Genomic DNA, 17,378 nt, shown 5'->3' with positions numbered 1-17,378 from the left:
GAAGATGAATCTCTATCTTTAATTTCACATCACTGAGATCATAGCAATTAATTTTCATGTGTCCCTACTTTTTTCACCTAACTCTATATTGCAACCCCATCCCATATTATAATTAAATATATTACATATGACTAATGATTACATTATATTACATATGATTGGCTGCATAGTTTAGTTATTTTTCCTATTAGACACTTCCTTTCTGAATTTCGCTATTATAAATATTGCTGCTGTGGCTGGTTTCATTCCTAATATCTGGAGAATCTGAGTGAAGGGTATATGAGAATGCTTTGCATGATTTTTGCACCTTTTCTGTAGGTGTCAAATTATGTCAAAAGAAAATTTTAAAAAAATAAAAAAACAAGAGAAAAAAAAAAGAAAGAAAATAGAAGTCAAACAAAAACTACACTTAAACCATTAGCATTCCTGGAGGGGAAAGCTCTTTTTGCCATTGGTCCCTCCCTCTGCGTTGGTCCAGCCCACAGCGCAGCCACCGGACACATCCTCCGGCAACCCTGTGCGCCGGGGACCGGGATGGCTCCGGGCGTGGGCAGCTGCGGGGCCATGGGCGCTACTCTCCTGAGACACACTGGTGGCGACCAGAGCGGCCCCAGCGTTGCCCGAGCTGACGCCCGCCTTTCGTCCCCCGAACCCCCGGCGCGAAGCCCCGCTCCGCGCCCGGACGCCCCGCCACCCCGCGAGTCGCCGCGCCCTCCCCGCCCGCTCTCCCGGCGACTAGACCACCCGCGGGGATGCCTCTCTCCACCCGCTGCCCTGGCCCAGCGGAGCCCCGGTTCCCAGATGCGGGTCCTCTGTGTGCGCAGATCAAGGACGCACCCCCCTCGCCCTCGTCCACCTCCCCCCCTCGCCCTCGTCCACCTCCCCCCCTCGCCCTAAAGCTGCCGCTGGACGTGCCCCTGGGCTCCGGGCGGGCCCAGTCAAGGTCCCGGGGACCCGCTGCCGCCTGGGGCCTCCCGCATCTTCCTGTGTCCTGAGTCCTCCCGCGTCCTCTGCGTTTTCTGTTGGATTTCTTCCTTCCCTGAGTCCTCCTCTCAAATCCGCACACTGGCCGGACCTCCGCTCTCTGCGCGCTCGGTGTCCCCGCGTCCCGTACCCCTCGGCGCTCCTGCACCCCCGCCTGCTCCCTCTCTCCCTGTTCTTCACACGGGGAACCTCAGGACCAAACTCGACAAGGAGCCCCTTCCCTGACGGTGTGGGGCTGACGCTGTGGGCGGGGAGCCCAGGCAGCAGCAGACAGTGAACTACGCCTTACGCGGCATGTTAGAAGGTGGAACGTGCTCCGGGAGAAACAGCAGAAGAGTGAGGGCCTCACCACGTGGCGGCGAGGGTGGCGGCGGGCGGCGAAGAGTCCCGACCTCATCTCCTTCCGCCTGTCTCTGGCCACCTGCAGGGTCGATACCGAGGAACCCTCCGCGGCCCAATCGCGCACCGCCCGCTCCGTGGAGCCTGTGCCGGCGTCAGGCCGGTCCGCAGCGTGGGACCGAGCGCGGGGCCAGAAGGGCAGACACTCCTGGCGGCCCTCCTGGCCTCGGTGCTGGGGAACTTAAGAAGGATGAACCAGGGTATGTGGCAGAAAAAAGTTTTAAGTAGAAAAGAATTCAGGCAGCTGCGCGGCCACTTCTACCAGCTTACACTGAATTATAGCAGCAAAGCATGACATAAAGGTGGAATTTATCATTAAAAGGGTTAACAATTGGCGCATCTATGTAGGTGGGATAGGAAATCTGTGCCTCAAGCAGGGCTGACATCAGAATAAAGCGATGAATGTGTGTGAGGCTCCATCTGCACATCAGCATATTTCTCATTCCTATCATACTCCATTTCATTACTGGGATGAAAATAGCTTGAAAGAAGACATCTAAAAAATATAACTTGGTGTTGAAGCTAAGCCAGGTGTGATGGGTAAGTCAGCAGATGAGGCAGACTTGGCCATCTTTTTTTTTTTTTTCATTATTTTATTCTTTTGCCGGCTGGCTGGTACAAGGATCTTGACGATGGGGTTACAAGGCTGTGCTCTAACTGTTGTAGTCCTTACTCTAAAGATAAAGTGGGACTGTTGAAAATGTGATTATACAGAAGTTTTTAATTACATTCGGCTTTATGTATGATCACAGAGATAGTTCTTTTAATACTTAGAGAAAGATACAGTTTAAGAGTATTATCTCATTTTCTAAAAAACAGCATGAAGGAGCATTCATAGAAAACTGTCTGGTACATTCTCATTTTTTACTGGGTAGGAATGTAATTGGAGGAACATGGGGTGAGCTTGCAGGAATTTATTTTTACTTTTTTTTTTTTTTTTAATAAAAGATAACCGGTAAGGGGATCTTAACCTTTGACTTGGTGTTATCAGCACTACACTCTCCCGAGTGAGCCACGGGCCGGCCCTTATTTTTACTTTAGATCTGATCTTATAAATTCCCACCAGAGCATTTGACTCAGAGCAACAGAAAAAGTAAGCCGAGGCCCCCTGCCCAGGCAAACTGCAACTGGAACCACTGGGTCTGTTCCTCAGCCCACAGCCCCTCTCCAACTTTGCCCTGTCCCTGTCACTCGGGGCTCAGTCCTGGGACACACACACTGCACCAGCATCTTTGAGACAATGAATTCCCAAGTCTGGATGGGAGTCACGGGTCGTCTGGCCAACCCTCCCCGAGAGCAGAGGACTTAAGTTATTCACCAGGGGGATCAACCTGGCCTCAGACCCTGCCAGACCACAATAGGATTTCCCGTCCTCTTAACACTGTTATATTTAAGTTTCCAATACATGAACTTTTGGGGGACACATGTGACCCATAGCAGTTATAAACAGCAACCCTGTAAAAATAACATCACAAAACGGAGACCTGAGGGAGGAAAATGTGCCATGTGATTAATTTTTCCTAAGAGGGAGGCGATAGATGCTGATTAAATTTGAAAAAAATGTACGAAAACATAGAGTCTCTAAACCCTACATTTAAAAAATAGTGTTTCCTTGTGCCCAGAGGCGGTTCTCAAAGAATGAGGACCCAGTGGGGAAGCAACTAGAGGCTGTAGCCTTGCCCTTGGGGGCCTCTGGAAGCCCTCCAGGACTTGGGAGTTCAGGGAGAGTGCTGTGTGTTCCCTTCACCTCCTCCTCCAGCAGGGGCAGTGCCAGCGGGCTTAGGAAAGGGCTCAGGTTCCCAGGAATCTCCCTCAGCCCCCAAACCCTCTGGAAAGAACATGGTGGGCTGCCATGCACTCGTCAGGAGCCTCCCTGTACCCACCAATGAACTGCAAGCCCAGCCCTTCCTGAGCACAATCCTGGGGCCCCCACCATTCTCAGCAGGGTGCCTGCCCGGATTTTGGGGGATGGGCTTGGTGCCCGGGAGCCATCAGTCTGGGAAGCTTCCTGAAGGTGAGACTTGGCCAGGGAGGGCAGTGACCGAGGGGCATCCTGGGAGGGCCCCACAAGAGGGGGCCTGAGGCCTCCTAGGAACAGGCCCCTGAAGGGAAGGGTCAGGCAGCTTCAGGAATCTGGCTTTGCAGGGGCCCAGGGGTAGGTCCCATTGTCCCCTTTCAGGCCAAGGACAGTGGGAAGGTGAAACCTCTGGGATCCTGCCTAGTGTCCAGGCAGCTCTGGGGAAGGTCCAGGTGAGGCCTGGTGGGGTGGGAGGGCCTCAGGCTGGTGGGGTGGAGCTGGGCATCAAAGGACCAGAATGCTTGAATGTCTAAAACCTGTCCATGATGGTGTCTAGTGTAATGACGCTTTTGATTTTTTTTCTGCTTGCAAAAGTATTTATGCTTGATCTAAAAAAAGTACACAATGTTGAAAGTGTAAATCCATGGACGACTAGGCCCCAGAAGTGTGGGAAGGAGGAGAACCTGCTCACAGTTCGCAGACCCACCAGGACGCCATACGGTGCCACGATCAAGGTTAAGGGGACGTGCTGGGCACACAGGGGAAGGTGGCAGCACACTCCTCCCTGCCCACTCTGGGAGGCCCCTCAGCTAATCCACCGGCTTCTTTTCTGTCTGCTTCTGCATCTGGAAGAGAACGGGGGTAGGTCAGGCTGGTACCAAAGGAAAACGGAGGGGCTGTTAGGGCTGACCCTGGGTGTTCGGGGTCTACCAGGTGCCTGGACCCCCCACCTGGCACCCTGGCTCTCTCTCATCCCAGTCAAGGATGTTCCAGGGCCAGATGCCTCTCCTGACTGACTTAGAAATAATTGCTGCTGCAGGGACACCGCTCCCAAATCCACTAGCCCAGGGACACCAAGGCTGCTAAAGTCATTTCCAGGAAACTTTGGGCCAAATCTCAGCTGAGCACTAGGAAGTGGAGGTCATCCCCACTGCATGGCCTGGGGTGGACCAGAGGTGGGGATACTTGTGGACTGACCTATAGAGGGGGTGGCAAGTTGAGGGGGCTGTGGACTGCCCGAGAGCACCTGCCATTTCATCTGAAGAAGGGTGGCTTTGTTCCAGTTCTCACAAAGGCACCGTAGCCCCAGTCTGGACAGCTCTAAGCAGTGAGCAGGGGTCTCAGATGCACTGGAAGAGACCCTCAAGATGGCCCTGCCCCACCAAGCGCGGTGGGAAGAACAGGCTCTGAGCCAGACCCCAACCCCTCTGTCCTCTGCAGTGACCAACTGGTGGCCTGAGGGCAGCGAGGTAGCCCCTCTGAGCCCTGCATCTCCTCTCCTCTCCTCAGGTCCTAGGGTCTGCAGGGGCACTCAGAGCAGGACTGACCAGTGGGGGCACTAATAGTGAGAGCCGGGCACACCACAGAGGGGACTCAAAACTCTGGGTGCTGGAGTCCCTCTGACTCCCCAAGCACTGCTCCCACCAGGCCAGGGACCCCCAGGAAGGGGATGGAGGCTGAGGGATCCTTTGGGTCCTCTGAGAGCTCCAGGCCTGTGGCCAGGGCCACCCTCATCTGTGGTGTTCTGGGGTCTCAGCCTAGGGGAAGCAATGGGGCTAAGACCCCATGACCCCAGTCCACTCACCCCTAAGTTCCTATCAATGAGGTGGGATCCCTGGCACCATCCAGCTAACTGATCGAAACCCAAGAGCCCCTCCTCTCCTTGCAACTAGCTGCCAGGCCCAGTAAGCTGACTTACCCAGAGGGGTCACCTGTTCCATCTGCAAATTGAGGCCAGCCACTCTGGCTTTTACTGTCCCCATATTTTCAGGGCATGGAAGGTCCCACTTCCAGTTGGGAAAAACCCACAGCTTATCTGCTTCTCACCCACTGGGCACTGCCCCCTGGCATTCCCCAGAATTTGCCACCCAAAAGGCATATAGAGGTTCCAACATCACCTGTGCTAAGCCTGTTTGGGACTGGGGGTCTGCTCGGGGCCTCACGTAGATTCTGACAGAGAAATATATACACAAAGACCCCTACTTGACATGTAAACACATAAACACATATGAACAGACAGGGACAGAAGTAAGCCCACGGACACAGACCCACACGAACATACCCAGAAGGACACACAGATAAACCCACCTCCTAGACAAATACACACATAGAGCCACAGACACACAGAGATCAACACAGATGTTCATGCATACAGAGACCGCCTTGGAGTGACGGGACTGGGAGGGGCCGAGTCAGCATTCCAGATCCGTCTGCTCAGAGGGATGCCCAGGCCTGTGCCCACAACCCCTGCCTCCCACTCCTCTCACATGGTTGAAGGAAGTAGGGGAAAGAGGACCAGGAGGACAGAGGGAGAAGCAGGACTGGCTGTCTGGGGCAGCTCTGAAAGGTACCCGGTTGTCCTGGGGAGGGGCCAGCGCTGGCCGCAGGAGCCTCGCCTGGGTCCAGCCTGCTGCGTTTCTGCTCAGGCTCTTGGGGGGCTGCCTCGATTGCCCGCTGAGCCTCAGGATGGGTCTTGAGGAGGGCTTTGGCAAGAGTGGCGGGGCCGGGCACCCCTAGGGACATGATGCAGTGCACTCCTTTGCGCTTGGCCCCAGCCACTTTGGCACTGTCTTTGGAGGCTGTCAGCAGGACCAGTTTGGAGAACTTCCTGGGCTTCCTGGGGGCTGCTGGGATGACATCTGTGCCCGGCTCAGGGGATGGCTCCTGGCCAGCCTTCATGCTCTTGCCCTCCTGCTCACTGGACTCAGGCAGGGGCATTCCAGGACTGATGTCTGTCCCTCAGGCCACGCTCAGCCCTGGCAGATGGATTTTTTCTCCTGCTCCTCCCTGGCAAGGAACCTGGGAGTCCAGGGGCTCCGTCCTAAGGGAGGAGACAAAATCCATCAGTAGAGGAAGCCCTGGGGTCTGGGGCTCAGAAAATGGATCTGGGATGGAGGTGGGGGCAGATGGGGCTGCCTCAGTGCCCCTGGGCTGAAAGGCTGGGAGGGACCTCATGGAGCTAAGGACCCTGGGCTGGGGCTTCTCCTGGCAGCCTTGGGCACACCACATCCCCATCCAAACCTCTTTCCCTACCTTAACATGTGCACAATAAACGCTTCTCAAAAGGGGCTGTCGGGGAGACTAATGGACCAATAATGGAGCTACTACCCATCGAACCTCGCACATGCTGAGCTTTTCCCATGCCTTTCCCTTTAACCGTCCAGCGCCCTGTTATGAAAGCTGACCATTTTATTGACCCAGTTTACAGCTGAGGACAGCAAGGCATGCTGTGGTGACTAACAGTCATGGAATGGTAGAGCTGGGAGTGGATCCAGAGCCCATCCCTATACAACTGGTACACCTTGTCCACCTAGAAACTGGTGCCCCTGAGTGCCAAGCACTTTGGGGACGTGAGCTTAATCAATTGACCCTCCCAGAATACCCACTACCCTTCACCCCATTGTCACAGGGAGCGTGGGCCAGGCATCTGCCAGCACTTTGAAGACCAGCACTGAAGCTGGCACTAGGAGGTTGGACATACTGGACTCACAACTAGGTCCAGCCCTATCCCAGCCTGGAGGCCTGCAGGCTACCCCACTGGCCAGTTCTCAAACCGACTTTGTGCTGGCACTTCCCCAGTTGGGAAGGGACAGAGATGTAGGGGTGTTAGACAATCCTGCAGTCACCAAGGGTTCCTGACTTCTGGCCTAGATAAACAGAAAGGATAGATTACCGGGCATGAGCTGCAAGGCCCCAGCTGGCCTGGAGACTGGGGCCTGGGGCCTTGGGCCTGGGGCACTGCAGCACCAGTGTGGGGTAGTCTTTTTGCCTTTAAGGGAGTGATTGGGTGGTGGGGGTCTTTCCCAGTCTACAGTATGAGTCCAGAAATAACACTGCAGTGTGGGCAGAGATCAGCCCACTGTCAGGACCCAGACGGGAGTAAGGCCCATAGATGCCTACTTTTCCCCTCGGGCCTGTTTCCCCAAGCCGGCTTTGAAGTTCTCTCTTTCCTTTGACCCCTCCCAATGGCTTGAGAGGGTCCAGGCCCAGCATCCCAGAGTTTTCCAAGACCCCATGGTCCACGAGAGGAGCCTGGCATGCAAGGCTGATGGGGGCTTGAGGTGTCTTGTCCCCTGAGAACCCCCCTCTGCAATCCCCAACCACTAAGGAAAAGCAGAGACGTTCTCAGACGTGATGCCCCCACTCCAGAGCCACTTTCTCGAGGGGGTGGGCACTCAAAGAAACGCAGCCTGGTAACGAGTCACCTGACAGTAGGGCACGGTAGGGATTGGTGGCGCGTTATCTGTCCTGCCCTGGGACAAGTCAACCACTGCTCTTCCCGTGCGGTCCTTCTTGTTCCTGCCCATCCCACCCCATAGGGCAAAGTAGCAGTGTCGGGTACCTACCGACCTGTCGACCTCCCATGGCTAAGATGCGGCGGGTGCCTCCCGGGTGGGAAAGTGTTACGACGGGAAGCCCCGCCCACAGGACACCCCGCCCTTGTGCGCTGATTGGTCCCTCCGCCGGCAGCCCGCCCCTCCGGTTCCCTCGTCCCACTGTCTGGGATAAATGAAACTGTCCGGGCAAGAGCGCACGTGGCTGGTCCCCCAACCCCGCGTCCTCCCCGGGACCCCAAGCATCTCCCGCCGTCTCGACTTCGCCACCGTAGCGCTCCCGGACTCCAAAAATGAAGCGGCTTCCTGCCCACCCAGCATGCAAATTCCAAACTAGCAGGGACCTAACAACCAGCCGGTCCCGCCCAGCCACCTCCAGGCCGGGGGACCGACAACCCCCACACTCGGGCTGGACCAGAGAGTGAGCGCCTCCTTCAGTTTTCCGCCCTGTCTCTCCCTAGTTCCGGCCCTGCTGCCAGGCCAACTCTGAGCTGTGAAAATGGTCTCAGAGTGATAGCATGCCCCATCACAAATTAAGTGTTCAAACCCCAAAGTAAAGGATAAAACGGACCCAAGCTATTGACTAATTCTCCAAAGAGAAAAGTCAAGAAAGTAAAAGACAACCTCATTAAACTTGAACAAGAAACGAGGCTGGCTAGTTAGCTCAGCTGGTTAGAGTAACGTGCTGCTAACATCAAGGTCACGGGTTCGGATCCCTGTGCCAGTCACCAAAAAAGAAAAAAAAAGAAAAGAAAGAAACGAGTCCCGCAATACATACACTGGGCTCCAAAAATCCGAGGACCGGCCCATGGCTCACTTGGGAGAGTGTGGTGCTGATAACACCAAGGCCACAGGTTCGGATCCTTATCTAGGGATGGCCGGTTAGCTCACTTGGGAGAGCGTGATGCTGACAACACCAAGTCAAGGGTTAAGATCCCTTTACTGATCATCTTTAAAAAAAACAAACAAAAAACCCCACAAAAATCCGTATAAATAATGCCTACTCAGGGCTCAAAACTAACAAGCCACTGTAAATGACATGATACCCACACCGGTCCAAAGAGGCTGACTGACCACGGCACAGCTGAGCAAGTTCTGAATAACTTGGATAAAGGGCAGTGGGCAGCTCTTGAAAATTCCTCTTCTGAGTCCCAGTATGGGCCCTCTGTCGTCTGAGCTCCAGCAACTGCTGGCTTCTGGTCAATAAGATACTTAGACCCCAGATGTGGGGAAGTGATTAAAAACCTTGTTCCAAGGAAACCCAGGGTTCCTCTGAGAAGGTTTATTTCTATGAATGTTTGACTCAAAATTTTGAAAATGATTATTTTAAAATGAATAAGAGAATGCATACTCAAACTGCCAAATACTGAATTTCACAAAGCATCTCCCGCCATTTCTATTTAATGGAAGAGAATCCTGTGATTGCAAAGTAAGCTGTTTAAAAAATAATGGAAACTACTTCTGCGTATCAATCTGAAAATCCAAAGCCCTGATTAAGCTGGATGCCAAAGTTGAGAAAATCATTTGTAAAGCTTTTTGCTCAATGTCTATGTATAGCCATAACGAAGTTTCAGATGGGAGGCTTATACACCAAAAACGTGTTTCCTCACACTTCTGGAGGCTGGAAGGCTGAGATTGATGTGTCCACAGGGTTGGGTCCTTCTGAGGCCTCCGTCCTGGTTTATGAAGACACACAGTTCTCCCTCTGTGCGTGTCTGTGTCCTAATCATGTCTTCTTATAAGGATGCCAGCCATAGGGCCTACCCATATGACCCAATTTTACCTTAATCATCCTTTTAAAGGTATGATCTCCAAAAACCATCACTTTCTGAGGTACTGGGGGTTAGGGCTGCAACATATGAATTTTCAGCCCAGAACAGCCTAGAACACCTGGAAGCACTTGATGAACTGTAGCCTGTGGTATCTCTAAATCTTGATTTCAAACTTCCATACACACTCACACCACGAGCATGCTCCCAGAGGGCAGGAATGTTCAGGGCCGAAGCGCAGGCCTCACACGGGAACATCTGATATGTGATCAGCTGGGTCTTAGCACAAATGCCCACAGAGGTCCGAAAGCTCTGCGTGTTCCCCAGAGGATCCAGAATATGCTTATATGGACTTTTTTTTTTTTTGGTGTATGGGGATCCAAACCCTTGACCTCTATGTTATCAACACCACATTCTAACTGAGTGAGCTAATCGGACAGCTCTGGATTTTTTCTTAAGGATCATAATTCAAATAATAATTTTAAAAATGCTAAATTCTTGTATAAGCTACTTTCACCCAAGGGCCACCAGTTTGAAAACACAGTCCTGCACAATAAACAACTCCTGTATATTGCTGGGCAAAGGGATGAGATGGACAGTGTTGAGGTTATTTTTAAAATTTGAATTACTTAACTGAAAGGGGTAATATAGAATAAATTAAACAATAATAATGAATCTGCATAATCCCACCATCCTATCACAAACTGCTTTCATTTCTGCATTACTGTTTTTTACATACATTTTCTCATAGCTACAAGCAAAGCTTTCAAATAATTGTATATCTGTTTTCTTGCCACTTTTTAGGATACAAACCACTAGCTTAGAGACCAGATATAAAGACCCTTATAAAGTGCGAAAGCACAATTTAATTCACACCAGTGATTGCAGAAAACACAATTTATATCTTAAGCAACAAAATTCTAGATGGCCACAAGATGGAGATGTTGTTCTATAAAATGAATCACTTTGCAGGAAAATTAAATGCATACCAATTTTTTCCAAAGCAAGGGGGGAAAAAAGAGTATAAGAAAAAAAAAAAAAAAAGAGAGAGAGAGGAAGACCTTAAAGTATTTGTATTTGGTTTAAAAAAAGCATTAGTTAGAAAGCCATATGAGCAAATTTAGCAAAGATGATCTTATCGGGACTAAAGAACTATTCATTTTTCCAAAAAAGACTAAAACAGACCTTTAGTTCGTGTCCTGAATCTCTCCCTTAGCCCGCTTCTCTTTCCTTCTTCTTCTCCACCCCAGTCACATTTGCCATCTATTTACTGACTTTATTTGACCTATTTTTGATTTAATTTATTTTTTGGCAGCTGGCTGGTAGTGTTCTTAATTTTAGAAACAGCTGTTTTCTAGTCTGTTTTCAAAGAATCATATTAAAATGCACTAACATCAAAATGTTAATAGTATTGGGAATGAGTGATTTCAGTTTTTGCTAATTTTCTAAAATTTGTAATGTGCATGAACTATGTTTTTTTTGCATGAACTAATTTTACAATAGGAGAATAACATCTAAAAAAGATACATTTACTCACAAGGTAACTTTTTTTTTTTTTTTTTTTTCTTAAAAGATGACTGGTAAGGGGATCTTAACCCTTGACTTGGTGTTGTCAGCACCACGCTCTCCCAAGTGAGCCAACCGGCCATCCCTATATGGGATCCGTACCCATGACCTTGGTGTTATCAGCACTGCACTCTCCCGAGTGAGCCACAGGCCGGCCCCACAAGGTAACTTTTAATATTAGTCCATTAGTCAGAGAAAAAGGGTCCCCATTACTATGCAACATAACGTCACCCAAGAAAATAAAGATTAATATAAACAACTACAATAAGGAAATGAATAAAATTAAGTGTATTAGAATTCTAGTTTCAGACTTATAGACACGACAGAAATTGACAGGGAAAAAGAGTGACCCAGAAACCTCCAGGACAGAACAGTTTGTGAGAAAAAAAGAGAGAACCCTGCCCCTTGGGTCCTCCTGCCCACGTATGGCACAAGAGCAACCTTGGTCTTTGACCTGGGACTTGAGTCAAGGAAAAGGTCCTATCACAACAGCCCTTACCTGCATTACTGTGACCCAATAACCTCCCTTCCAAGTGTCACCATCATCCCCACGCTGCCCAGGGGGAGATGGGGTCCTCAGGGACTTAAGCAAGTGGCCCAGGACAGCACAGCTATTGAGAGCCAGGATGTGAACCCAGGCCTGAGCAGTAGTTGCTTACAGTAAGAAAGGCCAGTTTCAGGCTGGCCCGTGGCTCACTCGGTAGAGTGCGGTGCTGATAACACCAAGGCCACGGGTTCGGATCCTATATAGGGATGGCCGGTTCCAAAGAAAACTGCTGCACAGAGCCAAGGTCATGCCTTCAAAGTGAGTGGTCAGGATTATAACCCAACGAATAAAATATCCACAAGTTCACACTGACATAAATAACTGAACAGACAAATCTTCCTTAAGAATTCCAACAGTACCAGCAGACACTTCCCCTCAAGAAGGTGAAGCTTAAGTCCCCTCCCTTGGTTTTCAGCTAGGCTTAGTGACTTCATTTCCAAAAAGGAGAGTCTGGAACAGGAAAAACAGCAATTCTCCACTTAAAACACCTGGAAGACACCACCTCAACTGGTGACCAAGGTTAAGGTGATCTGTGAGGAGTGGATGTCAGGTAACCCGGGTACAAGATAACCAGAAGGACCCTCACCTCTGTGGGATCCTTCCGCCAAAACCCATCACCCCAGTCTAATCACAAGAAAATACCAGACAGCTCTAAATTGAGGGATATTCTACCAAATAGCTGGCTAGTACTCTTTAAAACTGTCAAGGTCATCAAAAACAAGGAAAGAGAAAAAAAAAACAAAAAACAAGGAAACAAGGAAAGACTGAGGCCTTGTCACTGATTGGAGGAGACTAAGGAGACATGACAACTACATGCAATGTGAGATCCTCGACTAGATCCTGGAACAGAAAAAGGACATTAGTGAAAAAACTGGCAAAATCTGAATAAAGTCTGTAGTTTAGTTAATAGTGATAATTTCTAGGGCCAGCCTGTGGCTCACTCGGGAGAGTGTGGTGCTGAGAACACCAAGGCCCCGGGTTCGGATCCTATATAGGGATGGCCAGTTAGCTCACTGGGTGAGTGTGGTGCTGACAACACCAAGTCAAGGGTTAAGATCCCCTTACCGGTCATCTTTAAAAAAAAAAAAAAATAGTGATAATTTCTTAGTTTTGACAAATATTAACCGAGGAGAAGCTGGGTGGAAATCTATGGCGAGCCTGTACTGTCTTTGTGACTTTTCTGTAAAGCTGAAATCATTCCAAAATAAAATGTTTGGTTTTTTTTAAGAAAAGGTAAGTAGTCAACTGCATTAATCTGACTCAACGCATCAACTGTGTCATCACAGAAAAACCAGCTTAAGCAACTTTCATCAGTTCTTTTTAAATTTTTTTTTACCTTGTCTTTTCAAGTGCTTTTTCTTTATCTTTTTTTTATCTTTTCTTTTCTTTTAAAGTGCTTTTTCTTTAAAAGATTAAGACAGATTGAAGAATGCATCTTACACACATACACACACACACACGTCAATTTGGGCACAATGACCTGGATGAAGGTCACTTGGTGGGAACAATTTCATGCGTCATTGTCATGTGTTCTGGAAGAACACAAGTGATACTTTTCTGAAGACCAAATTTCAGGTAATCATAATGTTTAAGACCTAAGTTTTCAAAGTGACAAATATTTCTACAAGTATTCCCTTGCACACCACTTAGGTAATGTAAAAACAGAGTTGCTAAAATGACTTTTTAACTGGCCAGTGCTGGGCTGGCCAGTTAGCTCAGTTGGTCGGAGTGTGGTGCTGATAACACCAAGGTCCAGGGTTCAAACCTGTACCGACCAGTTACCAAAAAACAAACAAAAAGACCACATATTATATGATTCCATTTATATGAAATGATCTATAGAGTGGGAAAATCTATAGAGACAGAAAGTAGATTTGCGAAAGTCTTGGGATGGGGGTAGGGAAGGGGAGAATGAGAAGTGACTGCTAGTGGGTATGGGGTTTCTGGGGTAATAAAAATGTTCTAAAATTGACTGTGGTGATGGTTACACAACTTCGTGACTACACTAAAAGTCACTGAATTGTATACTTTCAGTGGGTGAGTTGCATGGTATATCAATGGTCTCAATAAAGCTGTTAAATATTCAGAAAAAGGCAAATGAACTCTATTTACAGTGGTTCTCTAACTTCAGTAGACCTAAGACTCACCCAGGGTTCTTGCTAAAAATGCAGAAAAAATACGGACTACTCCACTGCAGACTTCTGACTCAGAGGGTCTGGAGAGGGACCAAAGAGTCTACATTTTTAACCAGTACCCCACATGATTCTGATACTTTGAGAAACACTAATGTTGCTATGTGCCCTCTATATGAGGAGTCTGCAATTTCTATTTCATAGTTTGAACTCTTTTTCAGCCACTCCACGAACATATCCTAGGTAGCTTCAGGCTGGATCAGTCTCTTTTCTGGATTCATCCCTAAACTCCTACCAAGTTGGGAAGCAGCTGTTTTAAAATATACAGTCAGTCCCTAATGTACACATTTTGAAAATTAAATTTTCACTCATTAAAGTTTCATTGAATAGACTTTCAAAAAGTGAAGCAGAAATGAATTAAAAAGATCAAAGTCTAGGGCCGGCCTATGGCTCTAGGAGAGTGCAGGGCTGATAACACCAAGGCCACGGGTTCGGATTCCTATATAGGGATGGCCGGTTAGCTCACTTGGGAGAGCGTGGTGCTGACAACACCAAGTCAAGGGTTAAGATCCCCTGTACTGGTCATCTTTAAAAAAAAAAAAAAAAAAAAAGATCAGTCTTAACAATCACCTTACTTCACTCACTTTACACCCTCCCCCCAACTCTGCAAGCTGGTCATCTGATATTGCTATGGGTCTCCAGCCACCCACTTATCCTAACCAGGTGTCACAACAAAGGAGAGCCAGAAGGGGAAAGATGGCTCAATGTAAACCCAAGACCCAAGATCACACAGTGTCAGGAACTACAGTGTCTCTCACCCATCATCAGGTCTGTGGGAGGCAGAATCATAGCACCCCAAAGACGCCCAGGTCCTAATCCTTGCAACTTGTGAATATGTTACCTATTTGGCAAAGGGGAATTAAGGTTGCAAATATAATAAAGTTGCTCACCAGGAGATTATCCTGGTGGATCCAATGTAATCACTGGGGTCCTTAAAAGTGGAAGAGGGAGACAGAAGAGAGAGAGAGAGAGATGGAATGATGGAACCAGGGTCCAAGAGATGAGATGTTGTTGGCTTTGAAGATGGAGGAAGGGGCCATAAGCCAAGAAATGTGGGTGGCCTCCAGAAGATGGAAAAGGCAAGAAAACAGATTCTCTCCTAGAGCTTCCAGGAACCAGCCCTGTCCACAGATACATGCTGCCCATACCTAGAAGATTTTAACCTAGTGAGACCCATGTCAGGCTTCTGACCTCTGGAACTGTAAAATAACAAAAGCTGTGTTGTTTTAAGTCACTAAGTTTGTGGTAATTTATTAAGGCAGAAATAGAAAACTAATACAAGGTCCAATCCCTTATGTATGAGTTTCTGGAAGCCAGGAACCTTGCCCGGTGCCTTATTGTGGACCAACAACAGAAATACCTTCATACATGTGGCCATCAACATCCACCAACAGCTGTGTCCTCAGCCACAAGGACAAATCCCTCACACTCTCCAGGCTAGTTTCATCTGTACGATGGTGAATTTAGCAGAGATTGTTAACAGCAGATAGGCAAAGGTCTTTGTTTGCAAAAGTTTCTGGGTGATACTGACAGCTGCTCCCCGGTAATCACTGTCCCTTGCGGTCCATGGAGGGCTGTGATAGCACCGTTGACCGGATAATGGGACACTTGGTTGTACGGTACATATCCTTACAGGAAGATTTTAAAAAACAGCAGTGACCCAAAAAAAGGTCAATAACTGCTACTCTATAGTATGCAGGGCAGAGCTTTCCCAAAATGAAAATTTCAGTAATGGCAGGGCCGGCCATTGGCTCACTCGGGAGAGTGTGGTGCTGATAACGCCAAGGCCCCGGGTTCGGATCCTGTATAGGGATGGCCGGTTTGGCTCACCGGTTGAGCGTGGTGCTGACAACACCAAGCCAAGGGTTAAGATCACCTTACCGGTCATCTTTTAAAAAGAAAAAAGAAAGAAAATTTCAGTAATGGCAATTCCTTCCCTAATCACCACGGCTCAGAATCTTTCACCCCTCCTTTACCCAATGTAACTGCCTTCAAACGCTGTCTGTGCTGCGCCCAAATGGCCCAGCTCCCCGCTCCTCTCCTATCAGGACCGCACCCCTGACTAAGCCTCGGAGAGTCTTCTCCGGCCCAATATCTCACGCCTCCAACTGGCTGCCTTCCCTGCAGCGACTTCCAGAGCTGCAAAAAAGGCACAGACTGGGGGTGGGTGCAGGATGGGGGTAGGGAAAGGGGGCGAATGTGGGGCTCCTTCATTTGGGAGTGTCAGGGATCATCTAGGAGCCGGGTGGGGTGAGGGAAGGAGGAGCGAGGAGAAAGGAGAAGAATCGCGGATGACCCCAAGGAGGAGGTCTGAGCGCCGGGACGCAGAGCCGGGGACCCGGGCCCCAGCACCAGCAGCCCTTGGGGCCCCCGTGAGAGCAGGGCCGGGGCCGCGACCCTCCCCACCCGCTGGGGCCCGTCCTCACCGACGGCAGCGGGGCCCTCCCTCTCCGGCGACAGAGCCGTAGCGGGTCCCTCAGCCTCGGTGCGGGGGACCCAGCCAGTGCTCGGGCCGTCACCTCAGGCTGGGGTCACGTCGCGAGCATGCGCAGCAAGGCCATGGGCCCATTCCTTGGGCGCACAACTCTTCTCCGGGTCTTCCCGAGCGGTGCCGAGCCGCCGCCTTCCCAATCGGCGCGTGGGGGCGGGGCCAAGAGTGTGAGGAGGCGGGACCATCTCCGGATTGGGGGTTGTTACCCGAGGGCAGAGCGTCGGCGGGACCCGCGCCGATTCGGGTCCTGGGTGGGGCTCTCACAGTGCAAGGGGCTGAGTTTAGCTGACACACCCGGACTTTCCCCAGGATTTGACTCCGGCTCCTTGCGGAAGAAGCTGTAGCATTTGTTTAAAGGCCTTATTTTCGACCATTGCTTTACTGAACCAGCGGAGAAAAGGTTTCTTCACTCATTGAAGCCACTGGCTTCTGTTCAGCCCAGCTTCCCTCGCCATTGGCTGGTACAGCTCTCGTTCATTGGTGCAGACCTTGCCACTGGTTGGTCCCTCCGTCACCTATTGACCCAGCCATCGCCCATTGGTCCAGCCCGCCACAAGTTCAGCCCCCGCCATTGGTCTTCCTTTGGCCATTGGTTTAGCCGTCGTTATTGGTCCAGCCCTCGCCCATTGGTACTGCCCTCGCCATTGGTCCAGCCCTCGCCCATTGATCCTGCCCTGGCTCAGCGGAGCCCTGGCTTCCGGCTGCGCGTCCTCGGCGTGCGCAGCTTCTGGAAAGCTCCATGCTCCCTGGCTCCATGCCGTCCCCCGCCTCCCCCCTCTCGCCTTAAAGCTGTCGCTGAACGTGCCACTGGGCTCGGAACGGCCCGGTCAAGGTCTCAATGCCTGCTACTGCTGGGGGCCTCCCGCAGCCTCCTCATCGCGTGCGGGTGTCAGCAGGGCCCGCTCCCATCCAGAAAGGCTCCTCCTCGCTCTGTAGACCCCTCGGCCCCACCCTGGGCCCGGCCTCCGTTGGCTCCCGCTGCCCGCCTCCAGTCGTTTCTCCCGGGGTCACGTCATTTCCTGGGCATTCTCCAGTGTACCGCTGTCAATCATTCACAGACTTAGGATGTTTATAAGTTT

General features: G+C 50.3%; 1 protein-coding gene across 1 annotated transcript; it reads right to left on the bottom strand.

Moving 5' to 3' along the window:
• Nucleotides 1-1,992: 1,992 nt before the first annotated feature.
• FLYWCH2 (FLYWCH family member 2) lies at nt 1,993-16,384 on the bottom strand. The gene is made up of 3 exons (XM_063100120.1): nt 16,235-16,384; nt 5,752-6,221; nt 1,993-4,026 (listed from the first exon to the last, which is right to left on the bottom strand). The coding sequence occupies exons 2-3, from the start codon at nt 6,116-6,118 to the stop codon at nt 3,917-3,919; spliced, it is 477 nt and encodes a 158-aa protein (XP_062956190.1). The 5' UTR covers nt 6,119-6,221; nt 16,235-16,384; the 3' UTR covers nt 1,993-3,916.
• Nucleotides 16,385-17,378: the final 994 nt, after the last annotated feature.

Source organism: Cynocephalus volans, chromosome 6 (genome assembly GCF_027409185.1).
Source record: "Cynocephalus volans isolate mCynVol1 chromosome 6, mCynVol1.pri, whole genome shotgun sequence".
Lineage (NCBI taxonomy): Eukaryota > Metazoa > Chordata > Mammalia > Dermoptera > Cynocephalidae > Cynocephalus > Cynocephalus volans.
This window is presented reverse-complemented; position numbering and strand designations above follow the sequence as displayed.

What these genes read in the sequence shown, in the direction of transcription:
- FLYWCH2 (XM_063100120.1), bottom strand. Translation starts at nt 6,118, where the DNA reads ATGCCCCTGCCTGAGTCCAGTGAGCAGGAGGGCAAGAGCATGAAGGCT. An exon ending in CCCCTCCCCAGGACAACCGG is followed by an intron (nt 4,027 to 5,751) that starts GTACCTTTCAGA and finishes GTTCTCTTCCAG; the next exon opens with ATGCAGAAGCAGACAGAAAA.